The following is a 22,063-nucleotide window of genomic DNA, read 5'->3' as shown; positions in this document are numbered from 1 at the left end:
TTTGAACAGAGGTCAGCAGGTTTGCCCTTAATATTTTAACAAATCAGAGGGTTAACTGCACAGATGTACAGCCTGAGTGTCACTTCCACTGGGAGTTACTTTAAACAGTTTGTAAATTGACCACCAGGTGGTGCAATCACTTTACATTTCCAAACGTGGATTAATATTTCAATAGGGGAAGAACTCCAACTGCTGACGTAGCAGAATGTGATGAATGATTATTAATTGTTAATATGGGAAAAAAATAGTAACATATCCAGTAAAAGGGGCTTCAAAAGGTTCAACATTCTATAAATTATAATTCAGGTGATAATGTATTTGCGATGTTTTATTATTGTTACTCAATTGAATAAGCAATATCAAACCGTGTGTAAGTGAAGATGACGCATTGTTTCCACAGACAAGTATTGAAACAGATGGACACAAAGAGAGTGTTTTGGTAACTTTTATTTTACTAAAAAAAAATGGGGGGAAAAGTTCACATTGACATTTAATCCTCAATATTACAGTATATTGAAATTCTTCTCAAAGGAAGTAAAATACAACATTTTTTATTTTTATTTTCATCTTATATTAAAAATATCAAATAGTACTCATCTAGCAGTGCTTACAGTATTTTAAGATATGTCGCAGGCTTGATAGCAGAAAGGTTGGCTTTGTACAGAGCAGAGATGGGATCAGCCAGTCTCAGCGGGCTGCGCAGAGACAACCTACCTTTCTGTTACCCTGCCTGGTTTGATTGACAAGCTGAACATGCAATGAGGGCAACTACACAAATCAACTCTATAGATTATACCGGTGCAGTAAGACACTTGGAACAGGCTTGCAATGAAACAACGAGAGAAATAAAAAGAATGTTCCATTTGTTGTGTTTTCCCCCCAATAACCCTCATGTCCCAGAGTGCCCTTCCTTTACAAAGTGATCTGAAATTAACTGGCAGACTTTATGTCCATCTTTTCAGTACAGCTTACCAACCATGGACATGGTGAATGAGAAGCTAAAAATAACATCACTAACTGAATAAACTTCAAAAAACAGACTCCTTTGAGCATTTCTCTAGTTGCACAGAACTGTACAGGCACACATATTATATATATTTAAAATAAATAGGGCTAATTTGGCCGAGACTCACCGGGGAGGGCAGCTCTCTCTCGTCCTGTCAGAACAGAGAGACGCGTCACCAGCCATGTATTAGGACGGCTTCCCAGCCACTTCTAAACCTCACAAGTTCTCAAAGTCCCTTTAAACACACACTCACTCACTCAAGTGCATCCACGTCGTCACTCACACCCCCAGTCTCCTCCACCACATGCATTAGGCCAGAAAGACAGAAAAAAGGAGAGAAAACATAATTATCACACATGAAAATGCCATTTTTTCTGGCATGCCTCTGATCAAGGAATAAGAAGCTGGAGTCGTCTGGAAAGTGCTCACTAAATGACACCACGTGATCCTGACCCCCTCTAGATTTCCCTGATGAGCTCCCAGAATGCCTTGTCCTGGGAGCGGGAGGCGCTGGGGGCTTTACTCTCCTTAGTTTACAAACGTGACGAATAGATGACCGGGAAGTCTCCGTCACCGCCTCCATATTGACAGGCTTCATCTCTTTTCAGGACCGGGGGAGAAGGTGGTGGGTTCAGGGAGGGATGTGTGTGTGTATGTGTGGTAGGGGGAAGGGGGGGGGGGGGGGGTCGTGGTACGAGTCAAGATGAGCAGCCTGCTGGGAGGAGAGCTGAGGCAGGACCACCGGTCGGCAAGGACCAGGGTTTGTATGGAGTCTCTCTCTCTCTCCTCTCTGTATGGCGCCCTGAGGGAGGTGGTGATGGTGGGGGGTGGTTTAAACGTCAGTGGAATAGTAGAGCGTGTTGCGCTTCAGTTCCGCGAAGGAGATGGGAGGATGCTGCAGGTAGTAGAGCAGCACCTGGACCTGAGGAAACAGAAAACCACTTATTGTTATTCATTCATAAACAGTCCATATTATCCTACTCGTCGGTCTTCTACTCCATCCTATGCTGTGTTCAAGACAACTCGGAATTGGGATTTTCCCAGTTGAAATAAGCAACTTACTACTTCCAAGAGTTCCAGGTGCTCGACGCAAAATCATAAACAGAAATCATTGCTTATTGTGACAGACAAATACAGTTTATTTGGCACAGAAGCGGTACAGCCACCACATTTCTTTTGTTGCCATTTTTTAAGTTTTCCCAAATAACCTTTGTGAAGAGAAGATCACTTTCAGAGATTGTTAACTATAACCAGCTACCTTATAACATTAGTGACACATTTTGACTTGGATTTACATGCAGAAGAGGTTTTATTATATGATGGTATTTCATATTTTAATAAAATATAGACACAACTTTTTTGTTAATGGTTTACCATGTACAATGTGCACTTTGTTGCTTTGTGAGGTCAGACAACTGCTTCTCCATGAAGTCGTGCTCAATGGATCTCTCCTTAGTTTACTACGACTTTGGTTGACATTGTACTTTGAACACCGAGTGTGGACATTTTGAAGTTCAATATGGTCTGGAACGCAGCATAGTGCAGGGCTTTTAAAGTCTTCAAGATATCAATCTAACTAATTTATTACATTCCTTTAATTGACAGTTTATGGAAGAGAACCCTAATCATTGAAGCATAGTTTTATCTCTAAGGTCACTTTGATCCGATTCCTTATTACTTTTCTCCTAAAAAAAAATTAACCACATGAACTGAAGCACGCATGCATATATTTCCAGGCTTTTTAAAATCGTAATATAGAACGCAATACATAATGATTTAAAAGGCTTTTCCCTCTTTTAGTGAATTTGAACGTTTATTATGGATTTTGTGTTAGACTGGTAAGGACCATATACCGTTTGGTTCATATTTAAGTTTGTTTGTCTGCTTTGATGTTGGACTTCTGTCTAATTCAGCGCTTTTGTGAAAAGTTTTTCCCTCTGAAAACTGTAATTTACCTTAGGAGGTTGCTACCCGTCTGCTGTTAATGTTTAACTCACATTTTCAGTCCAATGTTCCCCCTTGCAATGTCCCTCAATATTCCCCCCTTCACTGAGGCTCATCTACTCAATAGTAAGTGCCTGGTATGAGAGGAACAAATATCATTATTATTATAATGTTGAGTCAAAATGTTGAGAATAATATCCGATACCATTTTGAGAATATCGTTGAAATGTTGAGAATAAACATACTTTTTTACTAGCATTTTAACACATAGATTAGATTTTATTAACTTTACGGCAAATTCATCATGTCCCCATTTTAGATTGTATTTTGGTGGCGGAAGCATCTTTCCTTGGTGTTTGACATTTTGTTTACTTATGTGATAAACAGTCAGAATTCGAAAGAAGACCCCCGTACTAACAGTGAACGTCACAGTAATGGATGGGCGGGGCCTCCTGCATGCGCATGCTGCCCCATTTATGATGATTTACTCTGGAAGTTGTTTATTCTGCCAAGAAAATACATTTGTGCACAGGAAACTCATCTCTCAGAAGACATGAATACATGGCCAGCAGCCTAAATACAGCTGGGAGGGAGCACCGAAGTGACAGGGGTCAATGAGAGACGTGGGAGGGAATCCACGGAAAAACATGTGCAGGAAACGAGGGAATCTGCATGTACACACCGCTCTCATATCTCTCCTCTACTCTGCACGGTTACACTTCTATAATGATATGGAAAACATTGTCTTAACATTGCTAACGTTTTGGCAAAGATAAACATTTTCAGGTGCCGTTGTGTAGTTACCTGCGCCATCACGTCATGTGACCATATGTCAGAGGCAGAGGTGATGTGCTGAGCCTTTGCGATCTCGGACTCTGAGGGCCTGAGCAGAGTGGGGCCAAACACCGTGGCCAGGTTGTGGAGGGACATCTTGTTGACGGGCTCCTTCTCCGCCACGCTGCAGAACAAACAGCAGCAGGCCCGTCAGTCAGGGAGGACAAACAGAGGGAAAACACAGCCAAAGGGTTCCACTGAACAAACTGAAACGTTGACTTTAAGTGTATTATCTCAACAAATTTCAGATAACGATTGAAGTTTAACCTCACATTTTCTTTATTTAAACTTTCAGCTAACCTAATAAATGTAGTTTACATTTGCATTTACATTTTACACTTAGTTAACGTTTCAGATTTTTCAGTGCTTTTTGAGAGAAACACACCACCTGTATGAGGTGAATACAAAACGAAAACTGTTCCCGCCCGGTCTCGAACCGGTGACCTTTCGCGTGTTAGGCAAACGTGATCTGGGCGCTGAGACGCGCGGCCCAGATGTGACTCAGCACCCCCACTGACAAATATTGAAAGCATGTATTGAGCAACCCTCGCTAAAGGAATGTGTACAACCTCATTCAGGGGATGTTTTGACAAGAAATGCATATATGTTAAAGCATAGAAAAATGATTTGAATATGCTCTGTAGGACTTAAAGGAATATGTAACTCGGACCAAAGCAGTAAGTTCCACTCTATCTGACGGAGAGTGTGTGTACCGTTTGAGGTGGTCCAGCAGGGGGAGGAAGGTCATGAGGTTGGGGTCCGGCAGGGAGCGCAGCAGGTGCATCATGCAGTTCTCCTTGGCTGCGGGGTCAGAGAGCGCTGCGGGGGGGGGGGAGAAAGATGTCACATCTGGTTACAGCAAGACGTCTCTTTAAATTCAGCTCTTATCTATTGTAGCTGGGCAAATGTAACTCCCCACTGAAGACACAAACAAACACTCCACCCCTCCCACCCTGGACACAAACTTTTTAAGACGCTCCCCTCTAACAGGAGGCTGAGGTCCATCAGGTCCAAAACCTCTCGTCTCATAAAACATTTCGTCTTGTCAGCTTCTTGCACATTTTATTGGATATTTTCTCACAAAGGTTTCTCTTCTGCTAGCTGGACCTATAACTTAAAACTGAACTTTTCTTCACAATGCACATTTTTTATTTCATTTATTTTGCAATTCCTTGCACACTTAATGTTATTAATATCCTACTTTGAGATTTTCGTTCTGTTTTATCTTCAATTTGAGATGTTTCTATGTTATGTTTGTTTATTTTCTAATCTTTTTATTTAGCAAATTAGGTGCGATTTTCCATGCTGCTGTGACAAAAAGAAATCGCAATTTGGTATCAATAATGTATATCTTATTTCATCTTATCTCAATAATACCTCTCTTGAATGAAAACGTTATTCCTCTAACTGTGTTTATGTTATACCCCTAATAAAACCTGATAGTGATTCAGGGTTAAAGGTCTCACCGATGCCCTCCATGAAGGCGGGGTAGAGGCGGTCGGTGAGCAGAGGCTCCGGCAGCTCCCTGAAGTACAGCTTCAGTGTTCCTGCAATGGCGTTGATGTCCATATCGCTCAGCATCACCAGGATATCTTTGGTATCTGCAGGGCGGAAACAAACCAGGAGCCATTAGAAAGAGGACTACGGTATGACAGACGGACAATAACACAGCTGCTCCTTTAGCAAGATCTGTCAATTATCCAAGATGCAGACAGAGACGTATAACACACAAAGATGTTACTGCAGCCGTGTGACCATCACTGAGAGTCAGTTCCCACAATTCTCAATTGCAATGAAACAACTGTGGGCTGCATCTAAAACAGTTTTATGTACAACCACAATTTTCATACACAACATTTCAACAGACAAGTCAATAAAGCTCGATAATTTACCAATCGATAATTTGGCAACTTCATAATAAATCACTACTATTTAAACAATCGATCAAAGGGTTGGAGCCATTTTTTTTCTTCGGAAAAGTGGCCGAAATTCATATCCAGCTTTTTAAATATGAATATTTTCTTGTTTCTTAATTCTCAGCAACTCAATCTCTTTGAGTTGTGGACTAAACAGGACCTATTTAACTTGGGGAAACACTGATTGACATTTTTTTAACACTTTTCTGTAATTTTATAGACCATAATAATACTCAGTTCATGGAGAAAATGATGGACAACATTAGTTGTAGCTCTTGAATGTTATGTTAGAATATGACTTTATAGCTTTTCCTTGTGTTTACCACCAATATGGACCACTTCATTTGCTCCAAAATCTCATCAGTGAATCATTGTAATATGGCTCAGGATAAGAGTGTTCAACAGAGAGACAGGGAGAGGAGTCTTACTGGTGTCAAACACTAATTTGAGGGCCTGGATGTCAGTGGCCACCCCTGAGATCCTGTAGATTCCCACTTCGTCGATCCCCCTCTTTTCCACCTCTTCAATGCACTGCCGGACGATGTAAGGCACCTTGGAGCGCTCGCGCCTGTCCACGTGAAGAGCAGACAACAAAGTTATATTTTGTTATCTACAGTAACAGCCTATTTGGGTCAAATTAACAAAATCGTACTTACTTTGTCACCACGTTGATTTTGACTCCAAACACCCCGCTCTGTTTTTTGGACGGCGTTCTCTTTAAGCTGAGGTCCCGACTTGTAAACTTCATGGAGAACTCCACTTTGATCTGAAGATGAACAACAACACAGCTGAAGTAAAGCGCATTTCTCTACGAAGCCAGAAATGAACTTTTTCTTCTTTGTATGCATTGAATCAGAGAGTTTATGACATTGAAATTGAATATCCAACATCTTCGAGCTAAACATCTAAACAACTTGATCTTATTGTAAACATTACAGCCAAACATAATTTCTCCCTGGAGTTTGGTTTATATAACCAACTCAATTTTTCTTTCCTAAAATCTGTACTTTTGAGGACACCAACACATATTTCTAAATCCCACGTTCTCTTCCTGCAGGTGCTTAAGCAGTGTTGAAGACAGACCATTGGAAAACAGTATGCAGTCAGAAAAACTTACATTGCATTTGCCTAACACAACATATCTCAATACAATATTTACAAGTATTTCATAATGTAAGATAGTGTTGTGTCTCACCCCGTTCATCTCTATGACGTCCATGTGCCAGTTCTTGGACTGCACTGTCTGAGGATCCAGCTGAAAGACACAACAGAGTCAGGAAAACATTAGGCAACAGTATGTGAATAAATAAGGTTTCATACATAAAGAAATATTATCCCCATAGAGGAGACTGCCTAACAAAAAAAGAGAGCAGCAATATAGTACATGTACATTCACCACAAAGCAAACTTTTTCCTTCATTCATTTTGGTGAATAATTGTTCCAATACTTGTCATTGGAGCATTTTTAAAAAGGGACAATATCAACCTTTCTGGTGAATACAAAACAAAATCTGTTCCCGCCCGGTCTCGAACCGGGGACCTTTCGCGTGTTAGGCGAACGTGATAACCACTACACTACGGGAACTGGCTGACAGCTCCCCCCCGCTGAGACGCGCAGCCCAGACGTGACATGGCCCCCCCCACTGACAAATATATAAAGCATGTATTGAGCAACCCTCGCTAAAGGAAAAGTGACTGTTTAAGTATTGGAACAAGAAAGGCACCCGGCAAAGTCTAAAGGTGAGCAGGAGATATTTGAAACTGTTATTAAAACGCACTGAGTACAGAGTTCACTTTTGCGCTGCTCCATGTTTGAAATGTCGGTGTGGCCGGTGACAACAGCAGTCAGTCAGTCTGCTTTGGGAAAGAACCACGCCACTTAAGTTCCCCACATATACCCTCTGCACTCCCTCAGGGGTCCAACAAGGACTCTACATTGGCCCTCTTCACCCGCACATTCCAAAGTCTGGATCTCACGTCACGTCCCATAATGCCTTCTGAGACATGATAGACGGCGGCTTGTTGTTGATTTAAGTCTCCTGGAGTGTGTGCTCGCTGCGGGAGGCCACAGCAGCTAATGCCTTTTTTATAGGCTGTTTGCTCTACACAGTTATGTCATTACAAACCATGCATAATAATGTGCTCAACTCAGAGGAACTAAAGATTGCTGGGTGAGCACGAGGGCAGCACACTTCTCTTATTGTTAGCATTAGGCTGCAACCATTACAAGTTCTTAGTGAGAGTATTTCATTACCTCATAAAAAGGCCATTTGGCATCGGTTTCACGCATTCCTATTATCGTTAAAGCCTGTTTTCCCAGCAGGGCTTGGGTTTGAGACGAGGGACAGGTAATCACTGCTGTCTTTACACAGCCACTGCCAAGAAGAGAGGCGGGCAAAGAGCCAGGACTCACTACTCACCCCTCCAAAACAAAACATATTACCTCCCAACCATTTCTTCCTACAGTATTACCCTCTGCTAATTCTTGAAATAAAAAATGAATGCACTGCATTGGGGTTTTAAAAATAAAGAAGGCCCTTTACAGGCAATAGTTACACTCATTGACCCCTCTCGAAACTCTATCCTCAACTGGACCTTTTTCTATTAAAAGATACTTAGAGAGGAATTTGTTTCCCCCCTTTTGCTTTCCTAGTAAATCAGCTGGTTTAACAGAATGACAGTTTGGCTGAAGAGTCCTCTACAAAACTCAAACTGAATTAGTTTATACTAAATATTACAGTCAGAATAAGGAACAAAATACTGCATAACAAGAGACTGCTTTTTCGGTAACGAATTGGGACTTATCGGGATTGTGTCCAGTTGGCTGGTTTAATCAAAGTGGCAGGAGGTTTTAAGGTTTTATCCTGATTGACAGCTGAGCCAGAGGACTGGCAGGAAAAGAACAGCAGGTATCAGAGCATGGAGTGCAGTAAAGGTAATGCACGCTAGAAAGGCTTCAAACTTTCAAGAACCTGCAAAAAGCAACCTGGTATAGCTTTAGGTCCCTTTCATCTCACTCAAAAAAAGCTTGAAGGGGATTTTGAACATATGAGCAACTTCGATAAAGGTCAAAACATGTCTTGTGATATTTTTTTTTGGAGAAGTCCTATAGCTAGACTGGCTCAAAGCCCTCTTTGTAGTGCTGTGAAACTATCAGAGATATATGACTGTGAGTCTAGAACATACTGCAGCCCGGAGCAAATCACAGAAATACTTCAAGTTTAACAAACCGTTGTACACACAGATTTGTACGCATTCCAGTTAGTGTGCAAACTTAAAAGCTTTTTCCTCACATAAAATGAAATAAATGTGTTTCCTTTGACTGATGAAGACGCACCCCTGGCGTCCAAACGTCAAATCCAAGTAATTCAGTATACGTTGGACTAAATGAGTGAAGTGGTGCAAAAAAGAAAATGTGTTTGAAAGACAGAGCAATTAACTTATATGGGCACTCTAAGCAGCTCACTCCGAAGGCATCAGCAGGCATGTGGCTGTCGGCTGATATGGACCTCCTTTCACCCCGGAGAGAATTTATATTATTATCTTTTTCTTTGTCTGGTTGTAATTTCTATCAGTCAAGCAGGACAGAATATATCACAACCAGAGTTTGAACTTCAATTGAAGCAGCACAGAGAGCCAGGAAGTACATCAGCCTGCCCCCTGACTGATCTAGAGGGCAGAACAAAGCAGATAAGTTATGGCGCTCAGCTTCCACATGCTGTCTTTCTGAAAGACGAGCAGGAGAACAGGAAGTCACTTCAGCTCTCTTCATAATGATCTATAGAGCGTCTATTGTTTGAAAGCGTTGGACAAATTGGATAACTAAAGAAATCGAAGGCTTGACTACGGTCACAATGAATATGCCATGAAAATAGATACATTAAAGAATATCTTTGGAAGGGTTAATGCCTTGCTTATTCTGATAAAGGTAATATGCTTGTCACAGATATGGTAACTAGTGATCAGTTTGGCTCTTTTATAAACCATTGAATCATTGCATACAGAAAGAATAACATTGTTTACTCACTGCCAATGACAACATTTGATTGGAAATGTATGAGAAACTTAACAAATGGTTGTGTTGATACAAAAATGATGTTCTCGCCCGGTCTCGAACCGGGGACCTTTCGCGTGTGAGGCGAACTACACTACGAGAACTGGCTGGCAGACCCTCCCCCCCCTCTCCGGACACATAATCCTGCCCTTTCAGCGGCATGTGACATGTGACATGTGAGCCATAGTCCTGCTGCCTGCCTGAGACTGAGCAACAGACTGACGCAGAGGGACCTAACCCTAACCCCCTCTGGAGCTGTTTACATTTCAACAAACACACAGGAGGCTTTGGAGACGTATGTTCAGCACATGCAGCTTTACAGCAACAGAATAACATACATATGCAGGGTCCTCATATGTCAGAGAAGTCTATGTACAATATGTCCAAGTGGCCATCTGAATCTCTGAACACCATGAGGTCTGACATTAACATGTCCGAACCTGGGGCACTCCGATTGTTATCAGAATACATTCTCTACTGACAGGAAACGCACACCTAAAACATATTCACAAAACATGTTTTCATTAACGTTGGGAATTCTGCTTGTTACAACTGGGATTGATTTGTCGGACTATACAGTAAACTTCCTACTATAAATCATGCATGTAAATGTCTTAATTTCGATGTGATCTTTTTGCGAGTTCGATTTTTTTACGGAAACGGAGGATAGTAATGATACTCTCTTTATTTGTACACACACGTACATGTACACAGCAGAGCACACACATTTGACCTCTGCATTTAACCCATCCTAGTATTAGGAGCAGTGGGCAGCTATTGTACACCTGCCCGGGGAACAGTGGGGGGGTCGGGTGCCTTGCTTAAGGGCACCACGGCAGTGCTCACGGATGTGAACTGGGACCTCTCCAAGTACTCACTCCCTACTTTTGGGCTGATCAGGACTTGAACCGGCTATTCTCCCAAGGTTCCCAAGCCAAGTCCCTACAGACTGAGCCTCCCCCGCCTTTGTTATTGTATGTTACTCAGATTTAATCAGGTTGTCTTTAGTGCCTGGTTTGCATTCTTGTTTGTCCTTCACACGTATTAATATGAATTTCTTTACAAACTTCTGCTAATTATGTAGATCTAACACAAAAAACTAATATAAGTTGGTGTGTTCTGAAGCTATAAAGGCAATGGTGCCAAACAGTCAGTTAATGAAGTGGTGTTTAAAGCCTTTAATGAGAAAATCCCAACACACCCTAATCAGCCCATTCTCGCTGTGCTCGAGAGCTAGTGCACGCTGGCAACCATAATCAAACACAACTTGATCTTTTGATATGGTGAATTGAAGAATTTCTGTTTAATTTGTCCTTTGTGTTTCATCGCAATTTTCCATTGCCGCTCTCTGGCTGATTAAATATTCATTCAGCTGCAGAAAGCTCTTTATTACTCCTTTAATTAGAACATATCTCACACTGCACGGCTCCGTGGTTTTTCAGCAGGATTACAGAAGTGTTTGTGCACTGATTGAGCCCTTTCCCCCCAGTTACACATCACGCTACAGTACTCTGTATTCAGAGTACAAGCTGCATGACTATTTTTAGACAAATGAGCTACATAGGCATAATGTTTATATGTGCATCAGTGTTAGCCTCTTTACCCAGCAGCAGCTGATGTCATTACGGCCTTGATGGGTCGGTTGCCATGTTGCCTTTGTCCCTCTCTTCCTTGTTTGAGCCAATCGGTGGGGTTTTCAGCCAGCAGAGGGTTGTGATTTGCAGATTAGTCTTGCTTCTCTGCAGGCAGTGTGTGATTCTCTTATAGGGCTTCTAAATAGCAATACACAGATGCATACTACACTTATGTAACACCACCCTGCCTGCAGCCTGCACACACACTCACGAGTTATCCCACACTTAGAATAAAAAAGAAGGGTGAAATAGCAAGAGCTATTCAATAAGGTTTCATTAGATGAATGAATTTAATTTCATAGTTGTTGCTTTTTTGTTGGATGTTCAGTTTGAATTTAGTAAGAAAAGAGGGATATCAGCCTAAATATGGATAGTTATGTTTTATGCAAATACAAAAATACATAAAACAAGATTCAGGAACACTCTTCCTGCTGCTTCCCTTCATTTTGACCATAAAACCTACATGGTGAAGTCACAGATGAAAACACTGCTAGATTTGCTATCATACAGACAAACCACCACATTTCTGATTTAAACAAAAAAATACATATATGCTATCAAGAGAACCAGATCTAAGTCACATTTGTGTCACTCCTCTGCCTTCTGGGACATTGAATAGTCCTTGCTGAAGTTATGTGTGACCTTCAACGCTAACAGAATGCACCATTTGTATGCCATAGGATCAGACTTACATTACAGAGAGGAGAAAATAACAAGGAAGTGAAATGTGTCTTGAAGCATGTGCCAGTAAAAGAATCAGAGGGGCCTCACTTCAGCTCTCATGTAACATCAACCAGCTTTTTCAGCAAGAGAGGAGAGAGTTTGGGTTACTAACTTTGAAGGCTCTCATGAGCAATGCAACTTCTTCCACGGTAGGTCAACTGCTAAAAACCAACATCTAAGAATAAAACCAGCAAAACGAGCCTCAAACAGGTTGTCTTTCAATACCAGAAAAGGGTTCAAACAAACTATTCTTTTCTCAATCGATTAATCTGTCAAATATTTCATGATTAGTCCATTGATGGCTTAGTTTATAAAATGTCAGTCTAAAACCTAAATATATTTCCTTTAATATGATAATCAATAGAGAAAACAGGACATCTTATTTTTTTCAGAAACTGAAAACAGCAGTTTCTACAATTTTTTCCGGAAAAAACGACTCCTACACAAATTATGGATTTACAAAATAGTTAGTTATTATTTCCATGTTGATTGTCTAGTCTAGTAGATAACATTGAGATATATGTTACAAATTGCTTACATTTACGTCTCAAGCCTGGATCCTCATCTTCAAGCAGAACAGTTAGCCCTAAAACCTTTCTGTCTTTACCCGGACCAGCATGTGATAGGATACCAGAATCCCACACCTCCTCACTCGCACCGCCTAATTATTAGAAGATGAATGCCTTGCTGTCACCCTGCTGAGAATAAAGCCACCCTCCATTCGGCCAGGAGCGAAGAAGCTGGACTCCACGAGGAGGAGGTCACTGTGGGTCCAACCTCAGAGCGCTGCACTGACCTGGCGCTCCTCTCCTGGAGCTCATTAGCCAATCCCAGAGCCCGCACACAGGGATGGATTGGGGCCACTAGAAGGCTATGCCCTCAGGTGGGGACAGACAGAGATTTATGTGGCCTATAAAAAAGACCATTAGGGGACTGGCTGGCATTTCAGGCATGCAGGAGGGATGATACTTGAATCTATTCTGCACTAATCAACATACTAAAACGGAAGAGCATCATTTTTTATCAGGGCTTGAATGCAGTTAAAGGTGGAATGACGGCGTGTGATAATGGATCGGATTCTCCTCCATGGCTAAGACAGCATGACAGATCCTTTGTTCTCCACACTAAGCAGGCTGTTACTCAAAGAAAATAAAAGCAAACCTGTCTGCAAACAGGTCATCAGCCAAAAGAACACAGTGTTTAATGCACAGCGGGAAAAACCCAGACTACAGGTGAGTAGCGGCTTAATCACCATTTGTTCTTTTGCTGAGACACTTATGATGTGTCTGGTTCTAGTCTAATTAATGTTCCCAGCCAGCCTCCCGCCTCGTCCCACCACGTCTTAATTAGGTGGCGCTTCAGGATAAAGGAGCGAGGACGAGTCCCCAGTGTCAACCGTACACTAATGCACCTTCCCAACACCCTGTGAATAACACGACGCAACAACAAAGAAGCAATGTGCCCTAAAGTCTGCTTTCTCCACCCCCTTCAATGATAACATCAAAAGAAAGGAAGTCACTTTATATTCATAATGAGTATGAGCATTTTGTTGTAAATTAAAACTATATAGATTTTAGGGACAATGGAAAGACACATTTTGGAATCTAAAAGAGAAAATTAAAACAAACAAGAAACTCATGTTTGGCTTTAACATTGACATGTTTCTTGGTTGGCCAAATCTAAACCACTGCACCACGTTTTGCCAGTTATTTTTCTGTGATCCAGGTTGCTGGCAGACAAAGAAACCAACCAACAAAACCAATCCACCAGCTCCTGGGGGAAATTCAAATGTCCAACTGTTTGGATTCAAATAAATGAAAAGCACTGCATTAACCCTGTCCTGTATTGATACATTGCTTCAAGGACCCACAGGCAGCCTGTCATGTTACCGCTTCACATGATGGTGATAGATCATTCAACATTATGACCTCTCACCCTCCATCAAATAGAGTTTACTACCAAGTAGAGGAGGGAGGGGAAAAGGGGAGAATTGTAGATCAGCTGATAGGATCCAGAGAAACGACAACATGAGTCACTCATAAGGGCTGCCAGTCAAAGCCTCATTGAAAGTGAATGAAAGGATGAAAGGGACCTTGTATAGCAGTTTGGGGGGAGCAGGTTAATAGCTGGAGGGCAAGTGTTGATTCAACTAAAGGCAAAGTTGCAAAATCTAGACACCATTGAAAAGCTCGTTATGTGGCATTAAGACATGGAGGCTTTCTCAGCGAGGAAGAGAATCAATCCATACAGGACCTTTTGGGTCGATGCAGTAAATCTGGGCTTAGTCTGTAATCCCTGTCTCATCCCGCTCACTATAAACAGTGGTCAGCCTTCTTCAGGCATCTGTTGAATAATGTAAACCAGGGAAGCAAAGGTCAAGCTAAATCTCAACTTCTTTGTCCTACACCGGTTTATTATGCACACAAATGACATCTTAAAATGCTGGCAGTGCGTTCATGATGAAAAGGAAGACTGCTGAATAAACATGTGCAAACACAGTGATACAAAAATGACTCAGTGTGTGCAGAGCTATGCATAGAACAAGAACTGGCTCACATGCTTCTCCTCTATCATACGGATTCAAAAAGCATCTGGAGGAGAAAAAAGGGAAAAGAAAGAAGCCCTTTTCCTGCAGCAACACATGAGTCACAATCCACAACCTGCATTTAAACTATGCCATACCAGGCCTGTGTGTGTGTGTGTGTGTGTGTGTGTGTGTGTGTGTGTGTGTGTGTGTGTGTGTGTGTGTGTGTGTGTGCACCCGCGTTGTGTGTTCCCGCAGATTCCCTCAATTCAAGGGTCTTTCATTCCAACCTGAATGCTTGAGCTAAATTGTCAACAATTGCCCTCCCTGAATGAACCACAATCCTATAATAGGACACATTTTCCATCTTATTATGATCTACATTTCAAGGAAATTAGGGAACACAAACATGTCTCTCTTACTTGCTTACATTATCTTAACCGACCACCTTTGAATAACAAGAGATCAAAAATAGGAACTATGCTTAAAATATCAAAACACAATAAAATGACAATAGTTTGTGGGACTTACAATAATGAAGACAAAAAGTCCATAATAAGCTACGTACTTTCAAATGTCACCCTTGCAATGCTGATTGTACTGACACATACATATTATAGACGCATGTTTCAGAGATGATTTGATTAATGAGTGGAATCTGCCAAAGGGCTGGCCTATCACATCATCTCAGCCAGAGGACAATGCTAAACATGAACAGCAGGGGGAGCTAAACGGATACTGAAATCTCAAAAGCATCATAGTTGAGATGGAGATACCATATATACATGATTCATTCATTTAAATGAGAAATAAAAGATTGTCACAGATAGAAATGGAGAAGAGGTGACATTGGTGAGAAACAGACCGTCTTGTCCATCACAGCAGTATTTACTTTTGATGGTGAATCTCACCTTTTGGTAATTGAACATCATAGTATCCAGTTATGTAATATAATAAGGCTTCCTAGTCTAGTTGCTATGTTGTATAAATTGATACAAAATCAATCAACAAGTTAATATCTGGAAACAATTTCTTGTGGAGCCACTTTTCAAAGCCGAAGGTTTAGCAACAAATGGGGGTGAAACTAACAATTATTTTTATAGTCAATGAATCTGCCTGTTATTTTATTTACGGTATAATGGTATAATGTGATTTCTTCAAATATATACATTTTTTGTCAGTTCAAACCCCAGTTTAATTAATGAAAGAGAGAAAGGCATGAAATCCTTACATTTGATGGTTATTTTTTGCATGGAAAATGACTTAATTGGTTATCAAAGTAGTTGCTGATTATTGTTCTCTCCGATACTAATTGCTGCAGCACTTCTTTACCGTATGTGGCATCAAATGGATTGGAGCATTTTGAGAACACAATCATTCAAAGGAGAGAAAACAAGCAGAAATGATTTTGTATTATTTACTCGTGTTTACTCAGGCTGGTGTCACAAGCAGGTCAGTTAAGACGCCTTTTCTACTTAGCACTACATCACTGCCTCTCATGTGGTCAATAGAGGCATCAGATAAGAACAATAGTCAACTCTGCTTTGAAAAGAAGACGCACATGGAGAGAGAAACACTGAGCATACAGTAAAGGAGAGGCCAAGCAAACAGATGGAAGTGACACAGTGATACATAAAAGAGAACAAATGATAAAAGAGAGGAAACACAGCTTGTGGGAGCATGTGAGTGACGTGCGTGTGTGTGTGTGTGTGTGTGTGTGTGTGTGTGTGTGTGTGTGTGTGTGTGTGTGTGTGTGTGTGTGTGTGTGTGTGTGCGTGAAAGAGAGAGAGAGAGTGTGAGTGTGAGTGTGAGTGTGAGTGTGAGTGTGTGTGTGTGTGTGTGTGTGTGTGTGTGTGTGTGTGTGTGTGTGTGTGTGTGTGTTCATATGTCAGCCAGACCTTTTGTCTGAGCAGCTTGCTGCGGACGCGGCCCCACAGCTTGGCCCCGGTGTTGCTGTGCCTCTTAAGCACCGGGGTCTGTGGCTGGCTGGACAGGTTGTGCTGGTTCTGGTCCACACAGCAGTGCTTCTCCAGACGCTCACACACCGAGTTCAAGTTTACATCCGACACCAAAATCTCCGTCATCCCAAAGCCTTCAAATTCGTCTTCCACCAAAACGCAGGTGGAGGGAGAATGCTTTCAACAAGGAGATGGATCCCAAAGCAGCCTTTGACTTTGGCAAAAAGAATGAAATGTCTCCAACAGCTGATCAGATATTCAGATCAAAAAAGGAAAGAGTTATAAAAGTGAGGAGAAGATGCTGCCATGGTCCTCTTGACTAGCCTGATAATAATTCCTCTGTGAGCTTATTCCACAGTCAGCTGCCAACATCTCCGCACTGTGCAATCTGACTTCCACAACGGCAAACACAGAAACAGAGCGCCGGAGCCAGGCAGAGAGAGAGAGAGAGAGAGAGGGGGGAGATCGGGGGAGTGAATGAGCTCCTGTTGTCACTGAGCAGCCCTGCTTCTCCAGATGTTGATGGACACACCTCCGAAGAGAGGAGGAGGGAGCAATAGACCTTCAATAAGAACCGAGGGAAGTAGAGGAGAGAGTGAAAGGGGGAATGTAGAAGGGAGGGAGGTAGGGAGCTGCTACGTAAATGCTGCACTGTGTTTTGTTCAGTGCTCTCACCTCTTGACAACCTTTCCCAGAGCTGGTCAGTGTGCTGCTGAATAAACAGAGGAATGTAATGATGAGAAACTTTTAAGTGAAATATTTGTGGATAAAACGTCTGAAAAAACTGGAAAACTTTGAGGCTTTAAAAGCTTTTCCATTGTCAGATGTCAGAGCTCCATTTTCTTCCTCCTCTTTCCACCCATTTCCTCCACTTCTCTGTGCACCACGCTCCTACACTTCTGATGTCTGCTGCACAATCCCTTTAACATCCTGAGAGTCACCATCTTTATTCAACAGGGCACCCCGGAGCCGGCAGCTCTTAAAAGGCGTGTTCCTCTGTATAATGGATCAATGTGGGGCAGGGGAGTCTGTGTACGCCTGTCAAATTCCATCTCCATCCGCCATGTCCCATCTTTTTTTAATTAAAGGGGAGAAGTATTGTGCTGGGGAAAGGTCACAGACATGTGGAGGCATTTTAAAAACCTCCAGACGTGTAAGACAGACTCCTGAATGCTAGCTGTGATTCCGTCTGTTTCAGGATGACGTCTGCTGATTGAACACTGATTCATAAAGGGAATCAGATAAGAAGAAAGAAGCACAATTTCCTCGATGTACTCATATGGTGAGACACAGCTGTGTTTACTAGGGCAGCAAGTGAGATGCTTAACTATGTACACTGAAACAAATCTGCTAACTGTGCCAACTTCAGCTATTGATTTAATCAAAAGTAAGTTCCAGAGAAAACCGTTAGTCGATACTTACACAAATGATATTGATTATTGGTACTGTCGATTTAAGCATTTAATGATTAGTCTGCTCTATATTCCCTCTAAAACAGCAGATACTAGCAGAAAAAAGTGTGAGAGAGGTTCATTCTATGGCTGTGTTGAGCGAGTGATTTGAAAAGCTGCAAAGATTAGTCTATCAACAGGAAAATGATAGCTAACGTTTTGGATAATCATGTAGAAATGGCAGAAAAGGCTGATTTCAGCCTCTTAAATAGGGAGGTTTCCTGTTTTTCTCAGTTTTATATAATATGACATTAATATCTTTGAGTTCTTGACTAAAAACAAGAAATGTAAAGGCTTAAACATGGACTTTTTTTAAATACCTTCCAAAGAATAAATTGGTAAAACAATAAAGAAATGAATCGATACGTTGTAGCCCTTTCATTGTGTCTTCACAAGGCGGCGTCAGATGGCAGGAGACAGTGTGATGCCACGCGGTAAGAACAGTGTGTGATCTGTGGTGAAGGACAGCCTGTATGTCTGACTTTGTGACTGACAATGAGGGGGGGGGAGAGACCTCAGCCAACCCTTGCCACAGAGTATTTTTAACTCCAAGGGTTCGTAACTATGAGACGTACACTGTCCATGCGTCACAACTTTAGAAGAATGTCTGGGAAAACCGTGTTTTGGAAATGGGAAGGGGGAAAAAACCCAAGGGGAGACAGGAGATATTTTGGGTAAGATGACAGAGAAAGGGAACACAGTAATGGATGGGTGTATTTAAAGTGCGTATATGTTAGCAGTTATATACATTTTGTTCTATGCGGTGAACACATGCATCAAAGAGCAAAGATAAGGAGAACTGTGCAATAATGTAAGCTTTCCAGTGCGGAGACGTGTGAAAGCCACATTTCCCTTAAAGAGAAGGTGGAAAAATGTACTATTGAACTTCTTCAGAGCGACACAAAATAAGCAGCAGTGGCCAATATATCTCAATTTAGTAGAAAGTTCCAAAAACACAGGATCCTAAAACTCACATTATTATATGTAAGATATATTAACATAATTGTTTTCACGTTGTTGATTAATTGTGCAATATATGGACATGACTTGGATAATTTAGTCTGAAAATGATATTGCACATTCTGTTCACATAAGTGTATATTTACAAAAGAATATCACCAACATTTTAGCTACTGTAACAATATGTCCAAATAAACAGCAGTGTTTCCCCGACCATTATAAGATATGAAAGCAGCTCTCCCCTGTGCCACATTTGTATTATTACTTTGGTTGAGTTTTTTTGTTTAATTAGTTTTAATTTTAGAATATTTTTCTTTAATTTTTCTTTGTATATCATTTCCCACTCAAATTCAGATGTTTAAATAGTCACAATTATTAGTTAATTGCTAATTGAATAGGGTTAATTGTATTATATCAGTGGCATAAAATGGTTTTAAAATTACAAAAATATAATTGCATTGCAAGTATTTCTGGGACAGTTACCCGGAAAAAAAGTAGGTCATGCGACAGGGCTAATTGATGGTTTTGCTTGACCAGGTAAGAAGCTTGTCTATACACACACCGTCACGCACAGAGCACAGTTCGTCTTCAGAGTAGAAGCAGCGTTCGGGCGTCTATAGTAACGGGTCAACCGGAGTCCATCACTTCACAACACATCACATCAGAAAAACCATGCACGTATGCACTTTTCCAGCCGGAAGAACACAAACACGCTCTGTACATTCATACATCCCCTGCTACACTCTGTCTAGTATAAGCTCATGCACTATTCATGGCATTTAGAACATGCCAACTGTACATGCAGACATGTTAACCCAGAGAACTGTGAGCTCACACTGACTCCACACGCAATAAAGCTATCCCAGCGTTCTGCACAGGCAGCACACAGTATGCCAAAACCCATATCTACTCCATACGTGACTTAAATGCAAAAACAATAACAGGATAGCGATGTGCGGGGATAATATTTTTCTGGAACTCGTTGGAGGCAAACCATTTCAGCTCTGCAGGGTTTTACTGTGCGTAAGAAGAACAGAGTAAGGCCCCTGCATAGATACAAATGTTCTGTTAAAGTATATTAACAGTATGAAAGGATGAACTGTGTGGGGCCTTGGGAGACATGGGAATGATCAAATAAAGTAGGAAAGATGCGAGTAGGAGAGAAGTAGGGAGTCCATTAGGGAGATAAGATTAAAGGTTCTTGTGGGAGTCGGACTACAGGAAAGAAAATGAAAAGAGTAATTAGTAAAATTGGTAACCCTGGAGATGTTTTGTGGTGCCGAGTTTGGTGCAGATAGAACACTCACACTTCAGTGATCAGCTGAGAGTGTGGCGGTTAGCTTGTTTGGTCTTTTACTGGTGATTATGTTAAATAGCTTAGTGCGTTTAAATGGTTTTTTAAATCCGTGGGTCACACCAACTCCCCAATTCTTATTTTATGAATCTTATATTAAAACAAACATCGTTGAAATATGATCCGAGGACAGCCGCACCAGGTGTAAAAAAGAAGGACAATTTGTTAAATTCCTATTGTGTTGGTTGTGTAGGTTGAGATAAAACCGACATTAAAAAGGTGAGGATGCCGATGGTTACTATGAGTGCCTATGCCTCGATATCAAGGCATCATCCTCACTCTTAATTATAGATGTGCTGGGCGGCGCGGCCCCTCGCACAGCCACGCCATATGACCAGAGAGGAGGGGGAGGGGAAAACTAGGTCCTGATTTCTACTCCAAACTCCACCTTGGATTGCGGCCCTGACAGGCAGCATGATTCTGTTGATTCTGCGATTCTCTGGCCTCCTCCTGCATGCTTTAACGCTACTCTGCCAATCACAGAGAACCTTGAAGAGCCGGACATGAATATGGAGCAGCTCCAAGTCCATGCCTGGCTGATATACACGGGAAGGTCCTGACTCTGCAGTCTGTCTGGTGTTTAAGAGCATTCGTCATGTAACACGCCCCATTGTCTTCACTGTGGACATCCTGGGAAACATCTGCCTGTAAATGTTCTTCAGTTGACCTTCACTGTTGTGTGTGAGGTTAAGCAGTGCACAGAGTTTTTTTTACTTCAAAAGCAATTTAGCCAGTAATTCCATCCTGAGTTATTCTGAATATTAGACATTAACAAGAACTGCGACTACAGATGTTCCAATAGGAAGCTGTGCAGGGGCTCTCCTCACAGCGAGCAGGTTCTGGGCTCAGATCCAGATCCCAGCTGGGGTCTGCATGTTCTGCCCTGCCCTGCATGACCTGAATACAATGTATATATATACAGTATTGCTGGAATATTAGATTGTTATAGGAAGATTTTGACATTGTGGAGAATGTTTACAATAATATTTAAATGGGTATCCAGAGGACACGGAGAGAAAGAGTTTTAGAATGTAACTTCTTGAAAAAATAAAAGCTCAAATGTTTATCTAAGGTACATTTAAAAGCTCTCATCCACATGGCTCCAACTCTGTGGTTGAAGCAAGGACAATAGAGCGGTAGCAATAATTTATTTTATGCTCTCAGTCTCAAATATAGTCAATCTTTAGGAACCTTTTAATCAAAGCTAGTAGAGTTGCCTATTGCCCTAATGGCAACTGTGGATTTTTTATAATGGTGATTACGTAGAGTTTTGTTGTTGATTTTACAACCTACTGCACATGCACAAACATGATTAACATTAACTTTCTGTTCATGTTGGTTTTAAACTGCGGCCCTAACTCTGAAAGTGTGTGTGTTCATTCATATTATATCAATATTACTGTATCTCCCAGTGAAGCAGCTAACGGAGGAACAAAGGTGATCATTTGGGACTTGGATATCAAAAAAATGATGAAATCAAAAAGAAAGGGAACGCAGCTCAAGGCTTATCTGACTTACTCATCAAAAAATAACAGAGTGCTGTATTTTCATTATGTGCGTCATGTGGCTGACATGATGGGGGGGGGAGACTCTGATAGCTGCGTTGCGAGCGAATAATTCAATCTGATTTGACTCAAATAAGTATGTTAACTGGGTGACCCACTCCACCTCTTTGATCTCTCGTGCTGCGTTCACTGGAGCTCAG

General features: G+C 41.5%; 1 protein-coding gene and 1 non-coding gene across 2 annotated transcripts; both read right to left on the bottom strand.

The window, feature by feature from the left end:
* Window positions 1-429: 429 nt before the first annotated feature.
* On the bottom strand, window positions 430-17,024 carry LOC104942046 (active breakpoint cluster region-related protein-like). The gene is made up of 8 exons (XM_010767237.1): window positions 16,534-17,024; window positions 6,896-6,955; window positions 6,357-6,466; window positions 6,129-6,268; window positions 5,251-5,385; window positions 4,498-4,603; window positions 3,755-3,908; window positions 430-1,928 (listed from the first exon to the last, which is right to left on the bottom strand). Exons 1-8 carry the CDS (start codon window positions 16,717-16,719, stop codon window positions 1,839-1,841), a joined length of 981 nt encoding a protein of 326 aa, XP_010765539.1. The 5' UTR covers window positions 16,720-17,024; the 3' UTR covers window positions 430-1,838.
* On the bottom strand, window positions 7,213-7,285 carry trnav-aac (transfer RNA valine (anticodon AAC)). Its single transcript has one exon. It is a non-coding gene; the product is annotated as a tRNA-Val (tRNA).
* Window positions 17,025-22,063: the final 5,039 nt, after the last annotated feature.

The sequence above is a fragment of the Notothenia coriiceps genome, unplaced genomic scaffold, assembly GCF_000735185.1.
Source record: "Notothenia coriiceps isolate Sejong01 unplaced genomic scaffold, NC01 NC01_scaffold00004103, whole genome shotgun sequence".
NCBI lineage: Eukaryota > Metazoa > Chordata > Actinopteri > Perciformes > Nototheniidae > Notothenia > Notothenia coriiceps.
This window is presented reverse-complemented; position numbering and strand designations above follow the sequence as displayed.

Coding starts and splice junctions, on each gene's coding strand:
- LOC104942046 (XM_010767237.1), bottom strand. CDS start 16,719: ATGACGGAGATTTTGGTGTCGGATGTAAACTTGAACTCGGTGTGTGAG. Junction 5,386..6,128: donor CAAATTAGTGTTTGACACCA/GTAAGACTCCTC, acceptor TCCGCCCTGCAG/ATACCAAAGATATCCTGGTG. Junction 1,929..3,754: donor CACATGACGTGATGGCGCAG/GTAACTACACAA, acceptor CTGTTTCCTCAG/GTCCAGGTGCTGCTCTACTA.